This window comes from Silurus aristotelis, assembly GCF_946808225.1.
Source record: "Silurus aristotelis genome assembly, chromosome: 18".
Taxonomy (NCBI): domain Eukaryota; kingdom Metazoa; phylum Chordata; class Actinopteri; order Siluriformes; family Siluridae; genus Silurus; species Silurus aristotelis.
In genome coordinates, this window is record NC_139591.1 from 3,997,875 (window position 1) to 4,023,588 (window position 25,714).

The 25,714-nt window shown below is 38.5% G+C and overlaps 1 protein-coding gene across 2 annotated transcripts in view; it reads right to left on the minus strand.

Moving 5' to 3' along the window:
- The window catches only part of LOC310740899 (roundabout homolog 1-like), a 214,894-nt gene extending 190,673 nt beyond the window's left edge, over positions 1 to 24,221 (minus strand). Inside the window, exons 1-2 of one of the 2 annotated variants that reach the window (XM_083568076.1) lie at positions 23,821 to 24,221; positions 223 to 362 (exon numbers count right to left, since the gene is read on the minus strand). In XM_083568076.1, the coding sequence (XP_083424202.1) occupies positions 223 to 301 (79 nt within the window). In that variant the 5' untranslated portion in view covers positions 302 to 362; positions 23,821 to 24,221. The remainder of the gene's footprint in view (positions 1 to 222; positions 363 to 23,820) is intronic. The other variant, XM_083568074.1, reaches the window with a different exon arrangement.
- Between the last annotated feature and the right edge of the window lie 1,493 nt (positions 24,222 to 25,714).

Here is a 25,714-nt window from a genome sequence, read left to right on the forward strand (position 1 = left end):
TTGTCCCCTTTCCCACCAAACCTTTCTGCTGGCACCATGCATTCCATTAGACAGCATTCTACTGGCATCTGCCAACACCAGATTCATCCATCAGACTGCCAGGCAAAAAATTGTTATTCATCACTCCAGAGAACACATTCCATCCGAGCTCTTCCCAAGCTTAACACTCCCACTGGTGATCAATTATAATTAAAACGACGTGCTCTTTTTTCATAATATTACCTGTGATGGAGTTCTCTGGTTTCTCCGAGCCAGCCGATCCCAGTAAAGCAGCAATGATGAGGAGAACGGCACCTGGCATTGTGACGGGAATGTTGCTCACTGTTCCTGCATCACCCTTCACACAGCCTCCTTTCTTTCACCTGAAGAAGAAACAAAACAAGCTCAACTAATTATAGGTATCATTCTGTAGGTCATGTTAATATTGCCAGAAGTACTGTAGCGTCTAATCTTTGGTGAGATTATTATCTAAAACTGCACATAAAAATGCATACAAATAACATCCAGAGCAATTTCTTTTACAAAATAAAATCAGTAGTTTGGAGTACAACTAGGAAATGAATGCAAGTCAAACCTGGTCTGTTTAACTATATATATATATATATATACACACACACACACACACACACACACACACACACACACACACACACACACACACACACACACACACCAATCAGGCATAACATTATGACCACCTGCCTAATATTGTGTTGGTCCCCTTTTGCTGCCAAAACAGTCCTGATTCATCGAACATTAACAGCTTTAACTTCTTCAGGAATTTGAGCTACAGAAGCTCCTATATTGGATCGGACCACACGGACCAGCCTTCACTCCCCACGTGCATCAATGGGCCTTGGTAGCCCATGACCCTGTCACCGGTTTACAATTGTTTCCTCCTTGGAGCACTTTTGATAGATATTGACAATTGCAGACCAGGAACAATGTTTTGGTAACTGTCCAAATGCATTTTTGAGATGAAGACATTGCATTGTGTAACAATACAGAAAATTGTGACTTTGCATGACAATGTCTTTTTGTAAAAGCATCATACTAAAAAAATGTAACTGAAATGAATACATTTGCATTTCCAAATGGTGTAATATGTAAATCAGCTTAACACTTTTGGACTACGAATTTTCTGTTGTTCCATTTCTGAGTGTTTTATGCAAAAAAAATAAATAAATATGGAAGCTGCAAGATATATATTTTTTGCACCGAGCACATGCATTGTAAAATGAAACACTCGGTAGAAACAAATTCTCAAATATGGCTTGGAGAGACGCATGTTGACTAAACTGTCCCCGAATACAAGCCAGATTTTAAATGTATCATGAGTACCTTCTGATCTGCATTTTTATGTGGGTAATATCTATGCAGATCTACTCCATTATATGCCTGAAACAAATGTAATGTCTAAAACAGTGCAACAATAAAAATACTCTCTTTCGGCTTCTCCCATTAGGGGTCGCTACAGCGGATCATCCGCATGTTTTGATTTGGCACATGTTTTTACGCTGGATGCCTTTCCTAACACAACCCTCCCCATTTATCCGGGCTTGGGACCGTCACTAAGAGTGGCTGGGGGTGGTTCCCTGACCGGGGACCAAACCCGGGCCGCAGCAGTGAGAGCGCCGCATCCTAACCACTAGACCACCAGGGGACCGTAAAACAACAATATAGAATAAAATTTTGAACGAACAAGCCGTGCTCAAAAGTCTGTTTTTTTCTTTTAATCTTTACATATGCCTTTTGTGATCTGGTGTCCACTGTCACATCAGATACCTGTTCTTGTGCATTCTGAGATGCTTTCTGTTCACCACAGTTGTAAAAAGTGCTTGTTTAAGCATATTACGAAGGCGTTTTAGTGGCAAGTTTAAAAAATAAATACATAAAAAATTAAGATTATGGTAATAAATTAGAAATATTTTGAGAATAAAGTCGTAGCAATACGAGATTAAAGTGGTAATATTTGTGGTAAAAATCACAATATTGCTCAATTTCGCTGTTCTGCATAAAACCGGATGTGGAGGATTCGGTTAAATGCTTACATTAGGTTAGGATTTAGCAATAAGTAAAGCACAGAGTCATAATTGGTCCGAGTTCAAAATATTACAACTATTATTCTCGTATTGCTATGAATTTAATCTCTTAATCTTAGATTTTTTTAACGTGGCTCTAAAACTCTGCTGTAGCATATTAACCTGCTCTATTACCTTTTCTATTCTGTTCTATTAACCTATTCTTTTGAATAGAAAAAAGGCAGAAAAAGTCTATAGTCATAAACAGCTAAAAAATATAATTTATAGAACATTAACAAGCCCTATGCCAGACCCTGTGCACTCAGGACCTACATTTACACGAATTACAAACATTAAGGTTAAGGTTCCTAAGACAGCTAAAATGCAGCCGTTATCTTGAGAGTTATAATCAGGGCAAACGCTCTTGCCTACAATGTCATGATGAATAATTTGCTGAAATGCCTGTGGCAAAAGAAAAGACTCTGGTCAGTAATTATCTCTATGTGTATCCCTTCTGACAGAGATGCATTGCAAAGTAATGACAGCCTGCATCTCATTCCACTCGTCATTCTCCCTGCTGCTATGCTGGTAATGCTTTTTCCACAGTATTTTTTAAAACGTAAAAAAAAAAAAACGATGAATGACAACTTAATTCTGCTAAAACGATCCGTAGTCTTTTTTTAGTTCGCAGAGTGAACGTGAATAAGTGGTTAGTCACAGCGAGCCCAAGTAGAGAGACAGTCATTGAGCAGATCTGAGTTGTAATAGACAGCACAGGCAGGAAGATGGATGGAGCATGAAAAGAGAAGCCCACCCATCAGAGTGTAACGTAGGCCTGACAGTCTACCTCTGATCCGATCTGATCTGGCCAGGAAGAGAAAGGTGTGTGTGTTTTCACTACATACGTGTGTGTTTGAGAAAGAGAAAGTGTAAGCATAAAAAAAGAGGTTCGTATTTCGGCACCACTGTAACTAATGAATCTTCCATACAAGCAGACGCCTACACACATAAATACCACCCACAGCATGTCGTCGTTCTATGTCACAGCCCATTCTTCAGTTTGGTAAATTAATTAGTGAGGATCATTTGGCCGAAAAGTGAAGTCACACCACTTTCCCAGCTTCATAGAGCCCCCCACACACAATGCCCCCTGCAGACTATAGGATCGCTAGTCCGTTTTACTGATCAGCCATCTGTGAAGCAAACTGTCTGCTCATTTCAGCAGCCTTTACTATTACTGTCCAGATCTCCCGCGTCTGAGGAGTTTCTTCGATCTGCATTCATCTTCGATGGAGAGCAAGATGGCGACTAATTCCCCAGGACTCGACTGTATCAGATCGAAAAACAACAGAGAAGAAGTTCTGTATCATAAATTAGGAATGAATAGCTTATAGTTTCTAAGAAGCAGAACTGTTCTTTAGTTACTCAAAAAAGTATACTAAATAAGGCATAAAACAGTATTACAGCAGATGCCATTTAATCAAGACAAAGAACAGAAATATTCCAAACATGCACTGCTTAATAAGTACATGGCAACTGCTTTCAGTGCTTTTGAATGTCGATACAGTAACGAGAATTTAAAGAGATGTTAAATAATTTCATAAGTGGTAACAAATTTACTTTTTCAAAGTTTCCCTCATAATAAATGTGCATAAGGAAAGTAGTTCACAGCATAACTTAGAACTTAGTATGCTGCCCACAACAAAAGCAAGACTGCACGATTGCCTTGTCCATATTAAACCAAATATATTTGAAAAATGCATGTGTTTTCCTCCATTTTGGCTTTCTGTCTCTGCTTTAATGCTACTGGAGATATTTTTCCATTTAGAGACACATTACGAATAAAATGCTTGTCTTTCACAAGGGCAATATGCAAACACAAATTTACACTTAAGGGGAAATTTAAGTTTGGAAACACCTAGGGTTTTTTTTTAAGGTTTTTAAGACATCAGAATCAGAATCAGGTTTTTGACCGTGTGTGTTGACACACACAAGGAATTTAGTTCTAGCTGTTAGTGGCTTTCAAAGTACAGACATAAATATCAATATACTTTCAGTTTGGACTATACAAAAACAGACAAGACAAGACAAAAACAGACAATACAAGACAATACAGACAATGTGAGACAATATAGACAGTACGAGTACAGGTAGTCGTCGACTTACGACCTATGCAACTTACGAACATTCGACTTTACGACCACAATCGCTAGCCGCGGCGTACGACAGTAAGAAACAAAATGGTGTAGAGATGATACAAATGGCATAAAAATGAACAAAGAAAATGATGATATATATACAGTATAACAATAATGAAAGATAATGAAATAATGAAATTATGATAAAATACTACTTAAAGATTTTTAAAACATCATTTCACAGTACTGTACATATAGCCTACTCGACGACTACCTGTATGTATGCACGTATGCACGTTCCTTTTGTTTCTATGCAACAAACTAGCTAAAAGTCAAGTCAAGTCAAGTTTATTTGTATAGCGCTTTTCACAACAGACATTGTCTCAAAGCAGCTTTACAGAAAACAACAGTGAAGGTGAATGGTGTGCGTTTGTCCCTGATGAGCAGCCGTGGCGACAGTGGCAAGGAAAAACTCCCCCAGATGATACGAGGAAGAAACCCCGAGAGGAACCAGACCCAAAGGGGAACCCATCCTCATATGGGTGACATCAAAAGTTTGGTCATAAATCTTTCAACAATACAGAACAATTTGTGATCATCATAGATCCAGCATCAGCTTCTCCATGCCAGGGCCTTTAAACACTCGGCATCTACTTCTCCATGATCATCCATAGGTCCATAATCTTCACGAGGTGGGACGTGACTGGAGCTGGCCAAACCTCAGGATGCCTCGGGATGGGGAGAGAAAGTGGTATAAATAATGCTTACAGAGCTTGGACATAAACTTTCGAGTCATTTTCTTGTTGTATGGTGAAGTTGATTCCAATTAGTTCAAATGGAATTGCGTGGTGTTGAAGTATGGAAAAGTAGCCATGTTGGTTTAGTATTCCTTTCAGCCAGAATGTCTTAATCTTCTCTCCTGTTCTCTGTCTTACATAAGTTCTACTGTTGGAGAATGTCAAATTTGGACATTTGTCCACAGAACTTGCTTCCAGTTATTCATTGTCTTATGATTTCGCCTTTTAGCTTTGTATGTGTATGTGGTTGTGAATTGAGGTTATACTGTTACATTAAATAAAAAAATAAAAAAGCCTGAATGTCTTTTTTATACCAGTCCCAGGCAGGTGGGGTATGAAATACAAAAGTCCAAGCTAATAAAAAAAATACAGGAAGATAAAAATTATTAAAAAAATATATATTATGCACATTGTTTTTAATACTGTAAATATATTTCATTGATTTATGCAAAGTTCAAGTTTAAGTTTAACAATAGAAAATTTGTCAAATTTTCTATTGTTAAATTACCTAGTGTGTAGCATAAAAACCAAAAGTCAGTATAATGCTCACCTTAGAATACAGTTTACTTAGAATATACTTAGAATACAGGGATAAACACACATAATTTCCTTTAATTCTTAAGTTCTGTAAAGCCGCTTTGTGACAAAGTCCATTGTGAAAAGTGCTAAAGAAATAAACTTAAACTTGAACTTTGCATAAATCAATGAAATATATTTACAGTATTAAAAACAATGTGCATAATATATATTTTTTTAATAATTTTTATCTTCCTGTATTTTTTTTATTAGCTTGGACTTTTGTATTTCATACCCCACCTGCCTGGGACTGGTATAAAAAAGACATTCAGGCTTTTTTATTTTTTTATTTAATGTAACAGTATAACCTCAATTCACAACCACATACACATTGTTTCTTGTGTACTGCCTCATTATAGCATCAGTTATTGTTTCAAAGTAAAGGAGTCATTTTAAAGGAGTTTTTCCTGATATCTGTGAAGATGAAACATTTGAAACATTACATTTCTCTCCTCCATCCCTCAATATCATTATGTCCTGTCTGGTTGCTTTTAAGACTGGTTGAAAGATGCGACTGTAAAAGGTGTTACCTATCAATCAAAGTCTAAAACCATTTTAGACTAAAAATAAATGTGTGCTGGTTTGTGCTAGTTAGAGCTGGGATGAATCTCCAGGCCAGGAAATGTGAAAGAAAAACCTAAAATAAACTTGAAGGCTTATTCACTGCATGGCAACGTAGTAAATCATTGTTAGTTCTAAGATTCCTTTGAAACGATACCCTTACGACTGCTAATGTCTCATGTCTCAAAGATATATAATCTTATCATAACTTTGTCACCCATGGAAATGGTGTTTAATTCACACTGAACATAAAACCCAGAATGGACTTCAGCTATGAATAATGTTCTGTGTATGTCCAACGACCCGAAAAATTGTTCTCATGAACTAGTCTTTTGAAAGGTCTAAACAGAAAATATATTCCTGGCCTTCGTTTTCTTTTTAAGGTCTCAGAAGAGCATGGGACTAAAAGAAATAAAAGACTCACGATTGCTTTTAAAGCCCGTCTTCATGCTGCTTTATAGGTGCAATATATTAAAAATGTAGGCAGCTGAAATATCGTGTGGTAAAGAATATTTATAGTTGTTTTTTGGACACCCATACACACTTAATTAAAGCTTTTTTTCCCCACTGGATGATTCTCTATTCCTAGTGCAATTTATGGCAATCCTTTAGTCCTAGACTTATGGCGTGATAGAAAAGAAGCAAGTAATGGTCAATAAAATATGAAGTGTCATCATAAACGTGTGAAAGCTGTATGAAGATAGCAGGGATAAAAAAAATCTATAGAGCTAGATGAAATGACTTGGAGTTGAACATACAATCAAAAGTGCTTCTCGACTGTTTCTGGGTTTATTTATTTCTTTGTTTATTAATTTATTTACTGGAAGAACCGAGAATCCTTCTGTGTCTGGGAAATCAGCCCATAAATATGGAAGAAACTTTGTGTTCTCGTCAGCATTATGGATGCAGAGTAACTGAGCGTAATTAGCACTCTGCAGCACCTGCTTGTGTTGCAGAGCTTTGATTAAGACTCAGAGCTACAGTCTCTCTTTAGTCCCTTAATCCTTCCTTCTCTTTGATTCATCCAGCGCTTCCCTCTGTGCTGAAACAGTAAGACCCTTTTTTGCTTATTTCCTACTAAAGTAAACACCTGCCTGGACTTTACCAGGGCACAGTTTGATGAGCTAAATCACTCAGCGTCCTCAAAAAAAAAAAGAAAGAAAAAAAAAAATTCGTTATTTTTAGCTTAGCTTTTTCTGCTTTTTTTTTTTTTTTTCTTTTTACCCTGTCACTGTGTCTCTAACCCTAAACCTCTTTACATGCTTTTGTCTTTCAGAAGGCTGGCCCTTGTCTTTTTTTAAAATAAAAAAAACAAAAAACAAAAACAAAGACAGAAGCAAAGGTGATGAATACTTTCCAATTTGCTAGTTTACTATCCAAGGGATTAGAGTTGCAACAGAAATCGTCTCTCTCAGCAGATTTACGTAACCTATTTGTGTTGTGATTCACACAACTTTCGCTACAAAGTCTCCTGAGTAAAGAAGTATCAGTTGTTTCTACTCTATACTATGAAACATTATGTATTTTTGGGTTTTTTTGTTTGACTCGCCAGATGCTTTATTAGCAACACCTGTACACTCGCATATTCATGCTATCAATTATCCAATCAGCTGATCGAATGGAACAGGATAATACATAATGCATGCAACTGAAAATCAAGAGCTTTAAATAACATGAAATATCAGAATGGTGGAGAAATATGGTCTCAGTGTCTTTGACTGTGCTGTGGTTGGTGTTGCCAGACGGGGATGGTTTAAGTATTATAACAAAAAAAAGTGCTGAATTCACAAAAAAAGTGACAAATGCAATGTGGGTAAGAAAGGTCAGAGGAGAATAGTTAGACTGGGTTGAGCTAACAGGAAAACAAATGTAACAGTGAGGGTAAATGTAAGGGGGATGGTAGTTAAGTGGGTGAGGTATTAGACTCTGGATCAAAAAGTAGCAAGTTTCCAATCCCAGCACCACTACTGAGCCCATCACCAATCGGGCATAACATTATGACCAGTAAAGTGAATAACACTGATTATTTCTTCATTGTGGCACCTGTTAGTGGGTGGGATATATCAGGCAGCAAGTGAACATTTCGTCCTCAAAGTTGACTTGTTGGAAGCAGGAAAAATGGGCAAGTGGAAGGATTTGAGCGAGTTTGACAAGGGCCAAAATGTGATCGCTAGACGACTTAGTCTTGATTTCAGGTCTGCAGTGGTCAGTATCTATCAAAAGTGGTCCAAGGAAGGAAGAGTGCTTGAACAGGTCAAAAGTGTTTTTGGCAGCGAAAGGGGGACCAACACAATAAGAGGCACGTGGTCATATTGTTAAACCTGATTGGTGTAAATGTAAATGCAAATTCAAATGACCACAAATGCAATGAGAAAACATACAATACACTGAAATTAAATAGACGTGTGCTACATCAGCAGAAGTCCACAGGAGGTTCCACTCCTATCAGCCAAAAGAACAGGAATCTGAGTGGTAAAGAATCACCTGTACATTTTTCTGTCAAGTTTCTTGTGAACCGTATCAGCATGAATGTATGCATTGTGCTGCTGATTGGCATAAACTGTATGAATAAATACAAGTCCATGTTAAACTGGCCAGGAGGTGTATAATGTAATGCAGTGGCTGAAAGCCCATGATTAAGGTGACACTCAAGTATAAACACTGAAAAGGACTGAATTTGTATTACAATTTGTCTTTCCTTTTACAAGAATTGAATGAATGGATTTGTTGAGTACATTTTTTAGCCTCTGTTCAAATGAATCATGACGCCTTTTATAGCTCCATAAGAGTAGAGGACAGCTATTTATAAATAATGCATGGTCCTGTTTTTTTTCTTAGACCTCCAATAAAGAGAGCACACTCAACATTACCCATGCTATCTTTTTACAAATAAGGAGATTAACCCTCCATCATACTGACGCTGATGACTATAAATCAAGTTGTTTCACTGCAGCTGCTACACAGACACACTTATGCGTAAAAACATATATATACGCATTCTAAATATATCAGTGATATAATCTCAGTGTATTTGTTGACCCAGAACGTGGCAGTAGAGAGAATAAAAGCATATGGCGAGAACGAGTGAGCGGCTACAGTGCTGCGGATCATCATGGAGACAGTGAAGAAAGACAATCTTCTGAGAATAGAAACAGGGGGTTGAGTCTGATTAAGAAAAAATATGTTTGAATTCCTATAAACTCGTTATGAACCTGACAATAGCTATAAAAAGCCGCAGACTTTGACTGATGAAGTCTGATGAAGTGCTGTAGTTATTTTAAAATTAGACGAGTAGAGTTCAGAACATGCTTGAAGTCCTGTGAATGTTCCAGAATCTGACATTTTGGAAAATGGCCTGACATTTTGGCCATATCGTATGGTCAGAAAAAATGCACTTAAAGAATCAAAAATCCAGTTTTGAAGTGTGTCTTATGAAAGTTGGCCTTGTGATATTGGTATTCATGAAAAAAATAAATGAATGAACCAAGGTTTATACATTGCAACAACCGAGAGCTTTGGAACATATGGAAAATTATTGAATCAAATCTAATACCATAACTGAAAATACTTATAGTATATTTCTAAAAACCTGAAATATGGTTTGGAAACTCAGTCAACTAATGGTTGCACCACATCCAGGGTATATCAGTTGCATTCCATTGTGCAGAGAAGTCATATTTCCCAGTTACAGTAATAGCATTTGGTAGACACCCTTATCCAGAGTGAGTAACAATTTATTCAACAGACCAGTTGATGGTTAATGAGCCTTAATAAGGATTGTTAGGATTTAAACCCATGACCTTCCGATTAGAACAATCCAGGAGATACCATGTATCCACAATATAGTTTCTGGTTTCCTTTTGTTCATTCAACAGTGATTAATCACATTTTTCCCATTCCACTGAATTATTTTGTTTGTTTGTTTGTTTTTCTAGTGGTCTAGTGGAGCTTTTCTGATCGCTCTGTTTTCCTGGCTGTTTCTACCCACAAGCTGATTTAATAACTCACATTTTCCAATATAGAAGTTTTCCATTGGTACTACTTAAGAATCTAGTATATGACAATATATATATATATATATATATATATATATATATATATATATATATATATATATATATATATATATATATATATATATTAAATCCATAATGAGACTCTGCTGTTAGGTGAGTGAGGCTTAAGAGAGGAATATAAACCAGTGGTTTATATTGTGGTACCAGTGACCAGTGCTCCTGTCCCTTTCTTCTCTTCGGCTCTGCCTGGTCCATGAACTTACTGAGGAACTCAAGAACTTTGAGGATGGACTTGGACTGGAAGGAGCTGAGCCGCAAGGCGAAACTCTCGATTTACCGGTCAATCTACGTTCCTACTCTCACCTATGGTCATGAGCTCTGGGTCATGACCGAAAGGACAAGATCCCGGATACAGGCGGCCGAAATGTGCTTTCTCCGCAGGGTGGCTGGACGATCCCTTAGAGATAGGGTGAGAAGCTCAGTCACTCGGGAGGAGCTCAGAGTAGATCCGCTGCTACTCCACATCGAGAGGGGTCAGCTGAGGTGGCTCGGGCATCTGTTCCGGATGCCTCCTGGACGCCTTCCTGGGAAGGTGTTCCGGGCGCGTCCCACTGGGAGGAGACCCCGGGGAAGACCTAGGACACGCTGGAGAGACTATGTCTCCCGGCTGGCCTGGGAACGCCTTGGTGTCCCCCCGGAAGAGCTGGAAGAAGTGTCTAGGGAGAGGGAAGTCTGGGCATCTTTGCTTAGACTGCTGCCCCCGCGACCCGGCAAGCGGGAGAAGATGGATGGATGGATGGACTTGGACTGTAATTCAACAGTTTACTACAATGGCTGAGAACCACAGTTTGCATGAACAGTTATGTATTTAAGTGCTCATCACTAAACAGTACACCTTAACAATGATAGATTGCAATGAATTGATATTTGGTGCAACCAAGATGAGTATGGGTTCTCTTTTATAATTGGTTCTCTTAAGGTTTCTTCCTCATTTCTAGTCTCAGGAAGTTTTTCCTTCTCACACTTGCCAATGGCTTGCTCAGCAGGGATAAACATACAGTTAGAGACAATGTCCTTGTTAAAGTACAGACTAGAAATAAAACTGAATCGAATCGAATCGAATCGAATCGAATTGAATGAGCTGGTTGGAGGGTTGACGAAATGCATACCCAAAACTAACCATGAATTTGAATACATAACCTTCAAACACAGCTAAACACATTCTCCCCAACATTTACAATGCAAAATCCTGGTAAAAGGCTTTTTTAAGACTGTAAACAAACAAATAAACAAACAATGATGCTGAATTATGCATTTACAGATCCTCTCAGTGAAATAATCTCTTTTTCATTTTTTTTATTCAACAAATGAGACATGCCATTGAATAATGAATAGTCTACCAACACAGTAAAGTGAGCAGTTAATTGCCCTTCAGGCCTTCATCTGACAGCAGGAAACTGTGTGAACTCTTTTCCCGCTGTAGCACATATTTCAATAAGAGAGAGCAGATATAGATGTATGATGGAAAAGGTTTATAACGCACAAAGGTTTTTCGAGTACTAAATCACACTTTCTACTTCATTACTTTTTCTCTTCTTTACATCCTCTCCTTCTCTCCCTCTATCTCTTTCTCTTATTCTGCCCCAATCTTTCTCTCGCAACTTAAACATCACCTCTGTATTGGCAGTGTATAAAAGAGAAAGAGAAAGTGAGTGAAAGAAAGGGAGTTTGGCGTGATCACTGAGCCCTGCAGCACCACAGTGACAGCCATTACGCTCTGAACAATCTCCAGTCATTACGTTGACTGTGATCAGTGGCTCTCAGCATGAAAAGCTGTTTGGTAAACAGGAGACAGACACTGAAGCATCACTCATTGTCCGTTGCTCCATCAGAGGTTTTAAATTCAGCAGCATGCTTAAACCACAGCTGGATAAAAGACATATAGACAAAGGTTTGTGGACACCTGACTATACGATTCATAGGCGCTTTTTGAACATTCCATTCTACAATTAGGTACACTTTTCCTGTTAGAATAACCTCTACTCTTCTCAGAAGATGCTTCACTAGATTGTTGTGGAGATTTGTGGTCATTCCGCCACAAGAAAATTTGTAAAGTGAAGTACTGATGTAGTAAAAGAAGGAGGTCTGGGGTGCAGGCAGCATTACAATTGCAAGCCTTGGTATTTCAAGGCTGTCACCCTTGGGGCCATTGAGCAAGACCCTTAACCCCTCTGTGCTCCAGGGGCACTACAATATGGCTGGACCCCAGCATCCTAACATCACTGGTATATTCAAAGAAAGAATTTTACTAAATTTCATAAATGCTGTCTTAAAACCTATATAGTATATGGCTACTGGAACACCATTTAGAACTCATGTGCTTATCAAATTTTGCCATAAATCACCTAATTATTTAGAGACCCACTGCTATTAAAGATTATTAAGTAAAAAATATAAGAACTTTGCAATTCTCTGTGTTCTAAATGTTTTAAATAAAAATGTAAGGTAGTAACTCAGTATTTAAGGCTTTTGGTTGCTGATCGGAAGATTGGTGTTTAAAGCCCCAATATTACCATTCTGCCCCTCTGACCCTGTGCTCTGACCTTAACCCTAACATTGCTGGGATATGCAAAGGACGGAAATTCACTGTGCTGTAATCTACATATGACAGGTAAAAAGCAAGTTTCTTTCATTCTTCTTTAAACAGATTTGAGGTCAGAGCTCTATAGCACAAAGAACAGAGGTCCCCAAAACAAGCACAGTACCAGTCTGTGGAAGAGTTTGCTACTTCATTACTAATGATTTTATGTCAGTTAACTGTTCTAAATTAAAATGAATCATAATTAATGTTCTGATTATGTATTTGCTATTAAAAGGTAACTTATATATATATAGCTTCTATCACCAAAACAAATTCCCTGTAATTGCAAACATACTTGGCATACTTTCTGATTCCGATTCATGATTAGTCGCAACCTAATCACACATTTTTATCTGTTCTAAATGTACCTTAAATAAAGTTTTAATACTCTCTATAATAACTCTATAATTCTCTAATCAACATGGAAACCAAACTCAACATAGAGCATGAAGACACAATAGTCTTGTTAATGTTTTAAAGTAATAATGGTGTTTTCAGAAATAGCTTTAATACCAAATGTGCTTACACACACGAGGAAAGTAATTATGGTGTTTTAATTACGTACGTAAATCATCAGGACAACAAACTGAACTTTTGCTATGTTTCCACACGGACGGTTTTAATTGCCGGATGTGCACTATGATGGTTTTCGGTGCTTAATTTGAGAATTGGAGCATCAGTAAAACAAATGTTTAGTGCATGCTTTGCATTAAATGTTAGATAGATAGATAGATGGATGGATGGATGGATGGATGGATGGATGGATGGATGGATGGATGGATGGATGGATGGATGGATGGATGGATGGATGGATGGATAGATAGATAGATAGATAGATAGATAGATAGATAGATAGATAGATAGATAGATAGATAGATAGATAGATAGATAGATAGATAGATTCAAATCCCCATCACTACTGGTCCATGAGAATATTTTCAAAATCATCCTGGTTTGTGGTGTACAAAAATGTTGGCCCCTCATGCTGGAACAGCTTCACCTACTGAAGTTTAAGTGAAAGGAACATTTCATGCTAACACATCCCAAGCATTCTAAATAATTGTGTGTCTCCTACTTTGTTCTAATATTTTGGGGAAAACCGCATATGGCTGAAAAAATCCGATTTTTCTGCACATATACTGTACGTTCCCTACATTCTTCTAGTCCTTGTGATAAGTGGCACCAGATCATCAACTATAAATCAGTAAGCTAAAAAGAAGATGAGATATCCAGTTGCAAAAAAGCCTTTATATTATAACATATTTCTCTGAAAGAAACGCGTGTGTATTCTTATGCTACACTTCAGTTTTAAGACTTCTAAGATATTCTTAGCCTCCTAAAGCCTCAGAGGAAAATTATTCCATTGTAGGATTCTACACAGTGTGTAATAACACTTAAGTTGCTGTTAAGGAGATTTTCCCTGAAACAACCTGATGTTTTTGACCGTTGTTATATGAAGATCTAAAATGTACATATATTCCTCCTAGAGAAATCCACATATGCTTATTTTTTACACTGGGCAAACATGAAGCTGGGAAACAGTGCAGTGTTTAATATAAGATACAGTATTCTTCCTTTGTGTGCTGGTGTCTGCAGAATCTTTTTGTCTCAAATTAATTAAAAATGAAGTAGCAGATAAATGAAATCGAATGAGATTCTCAGCGTGGTGTCTAGAACCAGTCAGACTCAATTGTAAGCAAGTTTCCATCAAAAACACCGCGAATTGACAATGAACAGTGATTTTTTTAAACATGTTGCCAACAGAAAATCAGCCAGCAAAGGAAAGAAGAGAAAAGAAAAGAAAAGAAAAAAGAACCCACCAAATGCTTCAAATACACACATGCAATGTCATAATTCATTCAAATAATTTGCCTTTCATCACCCAGTACTTCATTCCTTCTTCAGAAATATGCTAACTTGGCCACCTTTCAAAATCCTTGCTTAAAAGACCCCTCTGGACAAAATAGCATCTTGTTGAACGAAATATCCCATACTTTAAAAAACCCCCACTTCAAATGAACACAATGCAGTTGATCCGCTTCTTAACAAGGTTTTTTTTTTTCTTGGCGGTCAACAAAAAGAAATCATCAACCTCTGTAATCAGAGGGAAAAAATTAATCATGTTAGCGTTCACCATAATGGTCTGCTGATCGACAGCACTTACTGTCTCCTGGTTCTTCAGAGGTAAATCAGCGTGAAATGGTTTATTATGGACAGCACTACAGACCTGAGGGTTAAAACAAGAAGCATCGCGCTGCTAATAAATCAGAGAGCATAGCAGGATGTCTTGAGGGACACGTGCCTACATTATTATAACCGAGTTGTGAAAGAGGATAAGATAAGAGTGGGATTCGAGACACCTCTGAACTACTAACGGCTTTATGAAGCGAGACAAACATACCCTCGTGAACAGGGTTTCTATACATTATGCATTTTAAAATACCATACTAAAGATTTTTAAGACCATATATAACAATTTTATACCAAATATAACATGATTTAGGTTACAATTTCTGATGGATGTCAGAGTCAGAATTTTAGTCGCACTGTCGGGGCACAATCACAGCTGATCCAGTCTAGTGTCGATCTTTTGGCAGTGTTGATGAATTTGCTCCTAACTCCACGAAAAAAACACCTGGCCCTGTCAACCTTAATACATTTTCGCTTAAAAACACATATCTTTTTCTCCATTTTGGCCTTTCGTCCACACTGAGACGGAGTTTTCAGTCAGCGAATACGTAGCTTTTTAAAAAAGCTCTGCAAAATGGATACATTTGAAAACAGAGTTTACACGTCGCAATTTGGACTGCAAAAACGAAAACGAGCCGGAAAGTAAATAAGCTGCAGGAGGAAATTAAGCAGTTTGAAGCATCTTACGTCTTGCTCGTTTTAAGACGTCTTAGTGTGGATGAGTAACGACTGAAAACAAAGTGTGGGAGTGGAGCGTTTTTTGGACAAACGTGCCGTTTTCATATGTACCTGGATTAGCGTAGACGTAGCTTTTGTTCTATAAAATTTTTTTTTTTACAAATTCTTAATTTTATATTTTAGAAAACCGAATAGTGCAATAGTTTGCAAACACAAATATTTTGCAATACTGTGTTTTCCATAATAATCCAGACCTGGAAATTACTCTGGTACAGACTTGTGATGGTTCACTTATAGTAAAGTGTATACACAGCGCAACTCAGAGCGAGCATAAAACCTTATGGTGAAGACCCTGAAGTTCCTGTCGGAATGAGCAGGTGTTTTGCATGTAAAGCAACTTGTTAACAAGAGCTTGTTGAAAAGGGTGTTTTCCCTTGGAACCCGGAGTCAGAATGACAACGAGCAGAGGGCACGTCATTGATTATGGACATTAGTGCTGTGCTGCATCCTAAATCAAGCCGTTGGTCCCCCAGGAGCCCCATGTTTACCGCATACAGTCACATGGCCTGACCTTCTGCTCCACCCACTAACCCCCTCCCCCAGGAATTGAATGCGATAAGCCCTGACCAGAATGCAGGATAAAATACTAGGGGGGACTGCGGGGCTTGTGGAAGGACAAAAATAAAGAGGTCATCCATCCATGCAGGCAAAGATTGGTCAGATTGGAACGGATTGGTCACTGGTAGAGGGAGAGGGAGGGAGAGAGAGAGAGAGAGAGAGCGAGAGAGAGAGCATATATAACTCTACCCTTGAACATGAAATCCGGTTTTACTATCAGACATGAAGCATGTGCGTGCAAGCAAGCAGGCAATTGAAGCTTGTAGGACAAAGTGAGTGCATTGTCAGGGTGGTTTTAATTAGAATACTAGCTTGTTTAAACCTAAATCTTTCAGTCGAATCAGCTATATTTGGTACAAAGCTGTCTTTTGTCTGATACACCTCTCTACTTAAATATAGTACACATAAACAGGTATTCCCAGACTTACAATGGAGATGCGTTCCGATAACCACATCATAACTTGAAAATATCGCAAGAGTTTAGGTGATCAGTATGGGGTAGTGTACTGTAGTTTGTTAATAAAAAAATGACAGTACATAATTGATCAATTTACAGAACCGTACTGTATAAACTATGTATGTGGCAGGAGGCGGGTGAACTACAAGTACGATTTGCGAGTGGAGCTATGCTGGCCTGCTGCACGAAATGTAAAATACGTTTTTACAATTTTGTCGTATCGATATCATCATAAGGTCAAAAAATCGTAAGTCGAACCATCCTAAATCAGGGACTACCTGTATAAAGAGTGCTGTGCTTTTTGATAGATGGGTGTTCAATCCAGAATGTGTCCCTGTTTAGACTTAACATTCTTGAGATGTGGTTACTGACAAATGAATGAATGAATGAATGAATAAATGAATCAATGAATCAATGAATCAATGAATCAATCAACAATAATCCATGCCACCTGCTGGTCTGTAATGTTAAAAGTATCCGAGCTTTCAAACTACTCAGGTCTAATCATTTTATTATACGCAGTTAATTGTTTATTTATTTTTTAATCTGCCAATTCTGTAATGCTTATACATAAAGTAATGCATACTAAAAATATATACTTGAAACAGTGTATTGGCATTTGAATTAAAGATTTCAAGTCTACTTTACTTAAATATCATTTTAACAATGCAATTTGGCCAACATTTAAATCATAACTTGACCCAATAACTAAACAGGAAACTTTAGATAGAAAAGGGCCACAGTATATTAGTTGAGTGGTGTGGTTTCACACACCCCCCCCCTCCCCCCATGCATAAATGAACATTATAATATAATAATTGTGTACAGAAGCATGCAAGTAGCCTGTCATCATTATTTGGTTTGAATTAAGCAGTTTTATGAAATGGCTAATTCAATATTTTGATGTGATATTTAATTTTGCCTTAAAGGTTCTTAAAAGCCTGAAATTGCATGAGCTCAAACCTACAGATACCGCACTAAAGCTGCAGTCTATTCCTTAGGATTTTCTAAATGTTCTCTTTAGCTGACCAAACATATCCTTTGTGCAAAGAAGGATCACAGGGATAAGATAATGGAATCTGTCTGACCGTAGAATGGTTTCAGAGGATTTTTCACATCTATAGTGCAAAGTTAATGATTTAAACTTTGATCTGGTTGATGGAGTGGTAAACAACCACAAGAACAAAAATCAGTTTACTTGGTAAGACCATAACCCTGTGAAAGACACTGTGTCTAGGCTTAAAGGCAGTACAGTGATGTCCACCAGTGAATAATAGCGTTTAACCACCTGTGACAGTCGGGGAGATAGATGGTGCCACGGCCCAAAGACATTCCAGCGATATTAGAGGAACTGATAGAGCATGACAGCAGTTATGAGAACTATCAGAGAGATGGAAGAAGCACAGGAGCCTCCTGGAGAGCATGATGGACAACCATGCACAGGGCGAGAGCCGAGGGAGAAAGGGCCTCTGCTAGCCAGGCAAACTAATGATGTCTGGCTCTGAGTTCACGTTGATCTTTGACCTCCTAATCTATTGTTGCCAAATGGGTGCAATGCCATGTAACATCCGTGTTCGCTATAATCTTATGTCTGTCATAACAATGAACAGTTTAGCATAGTGGGTTTTAAATCAGGAAACAAACGACAAAAAAAATTATGGGGATGCCCAAAGCAAACGTGATTGTGCAGATGGTAGAGTTGTTGCCTCACAGCTCCAAGTTCCTGGATTCGATCCTGAGCTCTCAGTTTTGTCTCCATGTGGCTTTCCAATGAGTTCTTTGGTTTTCTCCTACGTCCCAAAAACATGCTGCTTGATGGACGGCTATGCAAAATTGCCCTTAGGTATGTGCAGGTTGGCCAGGCATCACATATAATGTGTATTTCCACCATTCATACAGTATTCCTGTGGTAAATTTCAGATTCACTGCAGCCCTGCTCAGGCTAAAGTGCTTACTAAGGATGAATAAATGAATGAAATAAATAGAACTTGCCAGGAAGAGTGAGTGTATCATCTGTAATTAGAATATTTGGTTTTGTGTTGTGGATCCTCTCTAGCTGAACTTAGCCTGAGAAGTGAAGTTCTATCCGTCACTGGCACCGTGACCAGTCGTGCAGAAAGTGTCTCTCTGGTGTGAAATTAAATACAATGGGCCTGCGTGAAGAAACGATCACTTCAATGGAAATTCAATAAAAAGGCACTCAATCAATGGGGGGGAATAAAAGGTGCAGCTGTCATTACAAGACATTAAGGGGAAAAAACGGCTCACCAAGTGGCTGACATTACAAGAACGGCTGTGACAGTGATAAGGTGGGATCTCCACAATGAATGTCTGCTAGCATCAATTGCCTAAAGGCGACCTGAGATTTTTTTTTAGGCGGGGGGGCATGAATTACAACTTATTCCTTTCGGCCATAAAAGTGACCAGAGTCCATTTATTGGATACAGGTCATTACACACAACGTCCATCGCTTGGAACATGTGTACAAACCCAGTGATAAACGATAAGAGACAAACACCTGGAAGAGGCGTGATATTGACTGGGAAACCACATTGTTGATTACAAACAATTCCTGAGATCGAGCATCATCCATTTTGCTCCTACCTGCCTGCAAGCACAAAGAGAGACAGAATGTCATCTTGTAACAATAGAGGAGGAAAACGCAGCCTGTGTTTCAGTTTTGTGTTTGTTTTAAAACCAGCAATCTAGTCGCAAACATCCTGCACATTTCTCCCATGATTTTGACAGCTCTTTATCTTTCAAACTAAATCCCACTGAAAAGAAAGTCATTATTTTTTCATAACATATAAAGCCTTCGTACGTTTATATCATATTCACGTCAGCAGCAAAGCTGGCTACTCCAGGTAGTTAGAATACACAGGTAGTGCTTTTATCATGCGGGAGCATTTTGCCGGTGAGAATGCGCAAGATTCAATAAAAAAAAGAGAAACACTATTGAGCAAATCTCACAGATGGGAACAGAGATTCGGAGACAGACGAGTATCTCTTGGGAAATATCTCGCAGCTGCTTAAAATATAGCAAGGGAGCAAAAAACACACACATATATATACACACTCGTTAACTCAAACACACAACATGTTTTTCTTCCACATAGTATGATCCTTTACTGATACGGTTTCCGTGAGAGAATCAGAGAAAAATTATTATTAGTCCACATATATCTTTTTAAGACCTTTTCATCGCCTCATTCTTGGATTTCTGATCAAATTGGCCAATCAGTAATGCCGGCTCTGTCCTCCTCAAGCTGAAAATGTGACACATGAGGTAGCATTTCAAATGCAAGTACAGTACTGTAGAACTGGAGGAGTCAAACTATTATTTCCCGACCCTGTTAGCAACCAGTTACTTCCCTCCTTCTATTTTATGTTTTCTATTAATACTCTTTCATGCGTTGAGACTCGGCGATTTGCACGCCAGCCCATGTTTAAAACAGACAATCCGAAACAACAAAGATGTACATGTGTGGTGAAATATGCATGAGAGAGGTGACACATCACCATAACCCGTGTCAGTCAATAGTGTAATTAAATGACCGGTGTGAGGCAACACTTTCATGCCCTGTCAAAAGCTTTTCCTTGCAATCATTACAGCACGCAGCCTCGCTCTCTACAAGCAACAACAAATTGTATTATAGTGCCATCAATAATGCATACTCACATATTATTGAAATTCAATGCAATTCCTTATTCACATACAGGAGGATTGTGTATCCAAAGATGAATGTTCCAAAGATGACTGTTGTAGAGACCCGGGTTTCAGTTCACATCAGAAATCACATGATCATATGTGGGGAGGAAAATGTGATTTTAATCATTTGTTCGGTGTGGCTTTTGTTTTTGGTGCCAGATATTTTGGTATTTCCGAGAACTGCTGATGTTCGCACACAACAGTCTCCAGAGTTTATATTGTATGGTGGAAAACAATCCAGTGTGCTGCAGTTATGTGTACAGAAATGTCATGTTAAGATGTTGTACCTCTGAACAGTTTAAATCACACCATCGCTAAGCTGCTATTGCTGGGCCCGTGAGCAAGGCCCTCAACCCTCAACTGCTCAGTTGTATGAATAAAATAATTGTAAGTCGGTCTGGATGAGAGTGTGTGCCAAATGCCATAAATGTAAATGTCAGTAATGAAAGAGGATTGAATAGAATTGCCAAAACTGATCGTTTTGTCATTTTTACAGCCATGGTGAGTAGAAGTTGAGTTCACATTTTAAAGCCTTGAAGCAGAAATTTACAAACAGACTGACAGAAGACTGCATCTTGTTCAACATCTGTCATCCCGTAAAAATCTGAGATTACTGTGAGCACAAAACTGTGAGATTTCCAAAATGCCAATTGGTCATTTGGATAAATTGCATGAATGAGCAGGAGCACCGGTGTTCCTAATAAAGTGACCAGTGAGATGAGTGTTAATCGGGTGTAATCGTCCAATAATTGCATGGAAATGGAGTAAATAACATACTTGGAAATAACTTATATAGCTTTGAGGGTGAGAACTACAGCCATGCTTACTCTAAAAAGCAATTTTACTTGTCACTAGATAAATCAGGACACTAAAAGGTTTTGCGGTGTGATAAAAAAAAAAAAAAAAAAAGAGGATGCAGGAAGTGCTACTCAATATCCAACTGCGAGGGCTAGTAGGGGGAACACAGACAGAATTAACAATGTGGGGAAAGGAAACACACACACACACACACACACACACACACACACACACACACACACACACACACACACACACACCCTATTATCACAGGGAATTAAAGTGCAGAGGAAGCAGAGGGCTCTGAGGAATATTAATGAAGTACCTGCCATAGTGCCATAGTGACCACCAGCTTCTTTTACTCAGTTTTATTCAGCAGATTTGGCCAAACAAGACCCAACAAAAAAGTAAAAAGTGCCTGCTTAAAAATAAATAAAATCTCTGTCCAGTATTGAATTATGGTAAAAGTTTTAATAATGGTAGTGTGATTATCATTGCTCCTGATTGCAAGTCAAATTTGACTACTATATAAACTACATTTATAAAAATATAGGCTGTTTATCTTTTATTTTCTTGACATTAGTTTGGGAGCGTACGCCCAAGTGTGGGCTTAGTAGAGGTGAATGGAGTGTGACGCTGACTAAGACAGCCGCAGGCCACGATGATATAAATATGATTTCTGCAAAACAACCAATACATTGAGCTCATTAAGATTCACAGTGGTTTATTTTTGTTGAATGGTTGCGTTCAAATTTAAACGAGAACCTTCTGACTCATTAACTTGATCTGGTTGGTGCATTTGGAGCAAATGGTGATCTAATAGTTCATCTGCCATTAAAAAAAAAAGAAGCTGTTGCCCTATAAGTCCATTATATTGATTCAAGGAATTGTACAGTTGAAAGAAAAACACATCGAGCAAACACTGTTGGATATATTGCATATGTGAAGTCAATGCTGCAAAGTCTGCTATATAATCTTAAATCTAACGTCAGACAGTTGGAATGGTGACGAAACCAACAGACGTGGTGCACGGTACATTTTAGGTGTTATCTGTACTGACCAGATATTACTGTACTAAACACAACCCACTGCAGAACTTCCATGTTGGGCGCAATTAAAGTTTCAGCTGCTCAGTCAGTATGCGCATTCTTTGTTTCATTACTTTCACAACCAGTGAGGAGATATGAGCAAACATGATAACTGTTTGGACAAACAAATCAGGTTTGGCTACTCAAGCAATGTGAACAGATTGAAAATAAACTGAAATGGAAATCTGCATACGATTTGCTTCAGTCTGTGACTGAACAGCATATTTGAGTGAGCAGGATATTTTTCTTTCGTCTTAAATCTGATTGGCTTATGAAAAGTGGGTAAGTCTACTGTTGGCATCTTGTACTAATTCGATCATATAACAGAAATCTGATTTGACTGTAAATGAGGTTTCAAATCACAATTTTGCCAAATTATATTATTTAACAATAACAGAGCGAAAAAAGATGGAAATAGTCCACAAAGCCAGAAAATTATACCCTAATCTATATACAAGCCCATGGCCATTGGATTTACTCAGACCAGTGTGATTAAAAATGTACCCACTGGGCAGAAAACAGTCCAAGTATTTTTTTTTTTTAATGCACATACGTTGTAATGCCAAATGCCAAATTATATCCTGGCCAGTGGAGCTTGATATTTGTTTTAAGGCAATTCCATTTGGTCTACAATGTTAAATCTGGTCCGAAGCAACATTAAGCTCAGCCGCACGAACCCCAATTCTCCGTAAAAACGCTGCAAGTTGGCACAACCCATTTTTAATGGAAACCAGCCTGAGATGTCGACATACTATACAGTCTTTATGATTCAAAAAAGGGGTTCAGGAATGCAGACAAATTAGGGAAATTGATCAGCCCAGAACTGTCAAATGGCATTTGCATTCAAGGAATGGAGAAGCTGCTCCCATGAGACAGATCAACTCTAAGCACTTTTCATGGAGAATCACCGAAGTACAGACAAGCATTACTCAAGCACACTTCAGCAAAAAAAATCAATAGCAAATCAATTTGGCCCAAAACAATGAATTTTAGAAAAGAGTGCTGACAATATGTTATTGGGTATAACCCTAGCAGAGAGGAAGGGAGAGAATAAAGGAATGGTTTTAACGTCAGAAAAAAGTTTCTTTTCATTGCAATTTCATGTTTATTTAACACATGGTACAGAATTCAACTAAAACTCAAAGTTAAACTGCCTAAAATCAGCACAACATTAGGAATTAGTCTGTATATAATCTAGATTAATTTAGCCCACTTTCTCATTATTTCACCTTTTAAAAATTGAACCCATTTTTACACTCTGATCGAGATTTACTGAAAAGAATTAGGATGAAATGTAACATAATACCAAGGTTTTAATCTAAATCACTGGTAAGTGTTGGTATGTTGGGGTCTCTACCCCAGTCTAGTCATGGGTTAGACATTTCGACTGGTTGAGTGAAGCATCTTCACTGCACCTGAGTAGTTGTAATATTTTGCAGTACATTTTCTGTCCCATTGTTGGTCAGTTTTCAAACTTTTCTCACCAGCTGTCCAAAATGCGCAGGTATAATAATTCAGTTAATGGGACTCACCTCGGTTTTTTGTTGCAATGTTCAGCTTCTCACCTCGTCCTCTTTCAGAAAGAAGAGTCCTCCTCCATGCCGGTGTTGTCTATCAGTATCTATCCGGCGTGCCGGTGCGCAAGAACGGTGGAGCCGCAAATGCGCAAAGCGCGTTGTTTCTTTCTTTGATTTTTTTTTTTTATATAAAGTACTGTGTGTGTGTGGAGGTGGGTTTTTACGGTTTGTCGTGGATGTTTAAAAAAGAAACCCGAAATTCTCCTTTTCAAAGAACCCTGAGTGGTTGAAGTGGAGGGTTGAAGCGCAGAGAGCAGTCCAAAAAAGCTGAGCGCTCCGGCTCTCCTGCGCCGCGCTGCTGCAGCCACCGGCTCCTAACCGCTGCGCCATCCAGCGACATAATCACAACTCGTGCTGCTCAAATTAGGGGGGAGGGCACGTGATAAACCCATGGGTGTATCGATATATTGGAATTCTCTCTCTCTCTCTCTCTCTCTCTCTCTCTCTCTCTCTCTCTCTCTCTCTTTCAAATTTTTATTTAGGCTGCATTGATTATTTACAAAGTCCTGATTTATCCCTTGCAGTATTCTGATTTATCACATCATCCATCATATGAGAGCCACTTGAGAGGATAAGAATTTACAAAAACATGCACAAGATAGATGATAACCTTTCGAATGCCTTGTGAAAATTTTTTTAATCGACCTGCTGTAGGTTTATCTGTTAACCTACATACATTAATGTCTTCAAAGGGCATTTATAAGTATCGAAATGATTACTTTTAAATTGTTACTATAATATAAACATGTATCCGAACAGGCGGAAAAATAGTATGTGCAAAAATGTAAAAAAAAGTTTAAATAATGCAACTTATTAAACATGCCATCTGTGCGCAAACAAACGCACTCTAAAGTCCATGCTGCCCTGAGATCTTCTCCAAAACAGCGAGGCATCTGTCTCTTCCCACAGTCATCAGCTGCTGCTGCTAGGTTGAGGTGCAGACTGTCTTTTACTCTTGGCTCTTCATCCCCCAATCCACTCAACAGTCCAAATGCCTTGTTCCTGTTTAACACACACACACACACTCACACACACACACACACACACACACACACACACACACACACACACACACACACACACACACACACACACACACACACACACACAGATGCTGCAGAAACCAGCTTCATCTGATGAGGTCTGACAACAGAAGAGGCACACAGGTGAAAACGGCAAGCTACTATGCTTTTCATCAGCTCTAAACCATCTAGTCCACCTGGGATTCAATAACTGTCAAGCTAACTTCTGAAGTCCTACAGTGATATTAAGAGAATCCTGGTTCACATGTGCTAACTTTGCTTGAATGGTTTTGCAATATTTGAATTTTACAATATTAATTGCATCAAGTCATGGTCATGTTCATAATATTTTTTTCCAGTTTTAAGTTTGTGTTTGCTGCATTTAAATTTATTTTACATGAATTTGATCAAAAATCCATAGCAACATTTTTATGCTATCATATTGCATACTGATGTTCATAGGAAGAATTAACCCAGCCATTAGGGGGGCACAAGCCAGTGTACTCTTAGTGCCGGTCCCAAGCCCGGGTAAATGGGGAGGGTTGCGTTAGGAAGGGCATCCAGCGTAAAACATGTGCCAAATCAAATATGCGGATCACAAATGAGAATTTCATACCGGATCGGTCGAGGCCCGGGTTAACAACGACCGCCACAGGTATTGTTAGCCGACAGGGTACCGGTGGAAATTGGGCTACTCTTGGCCGAAGGAGGAGAAGGAGAGGAGGAAGGCGTCTACAGAGACGGCAGGAAAAAGAGCAGTGTAGGAGAGTAGAGTTTCGGGTTGGTACTTTAAATGTTGGTACTATGACGGGTAAAGGGAGAGAGAT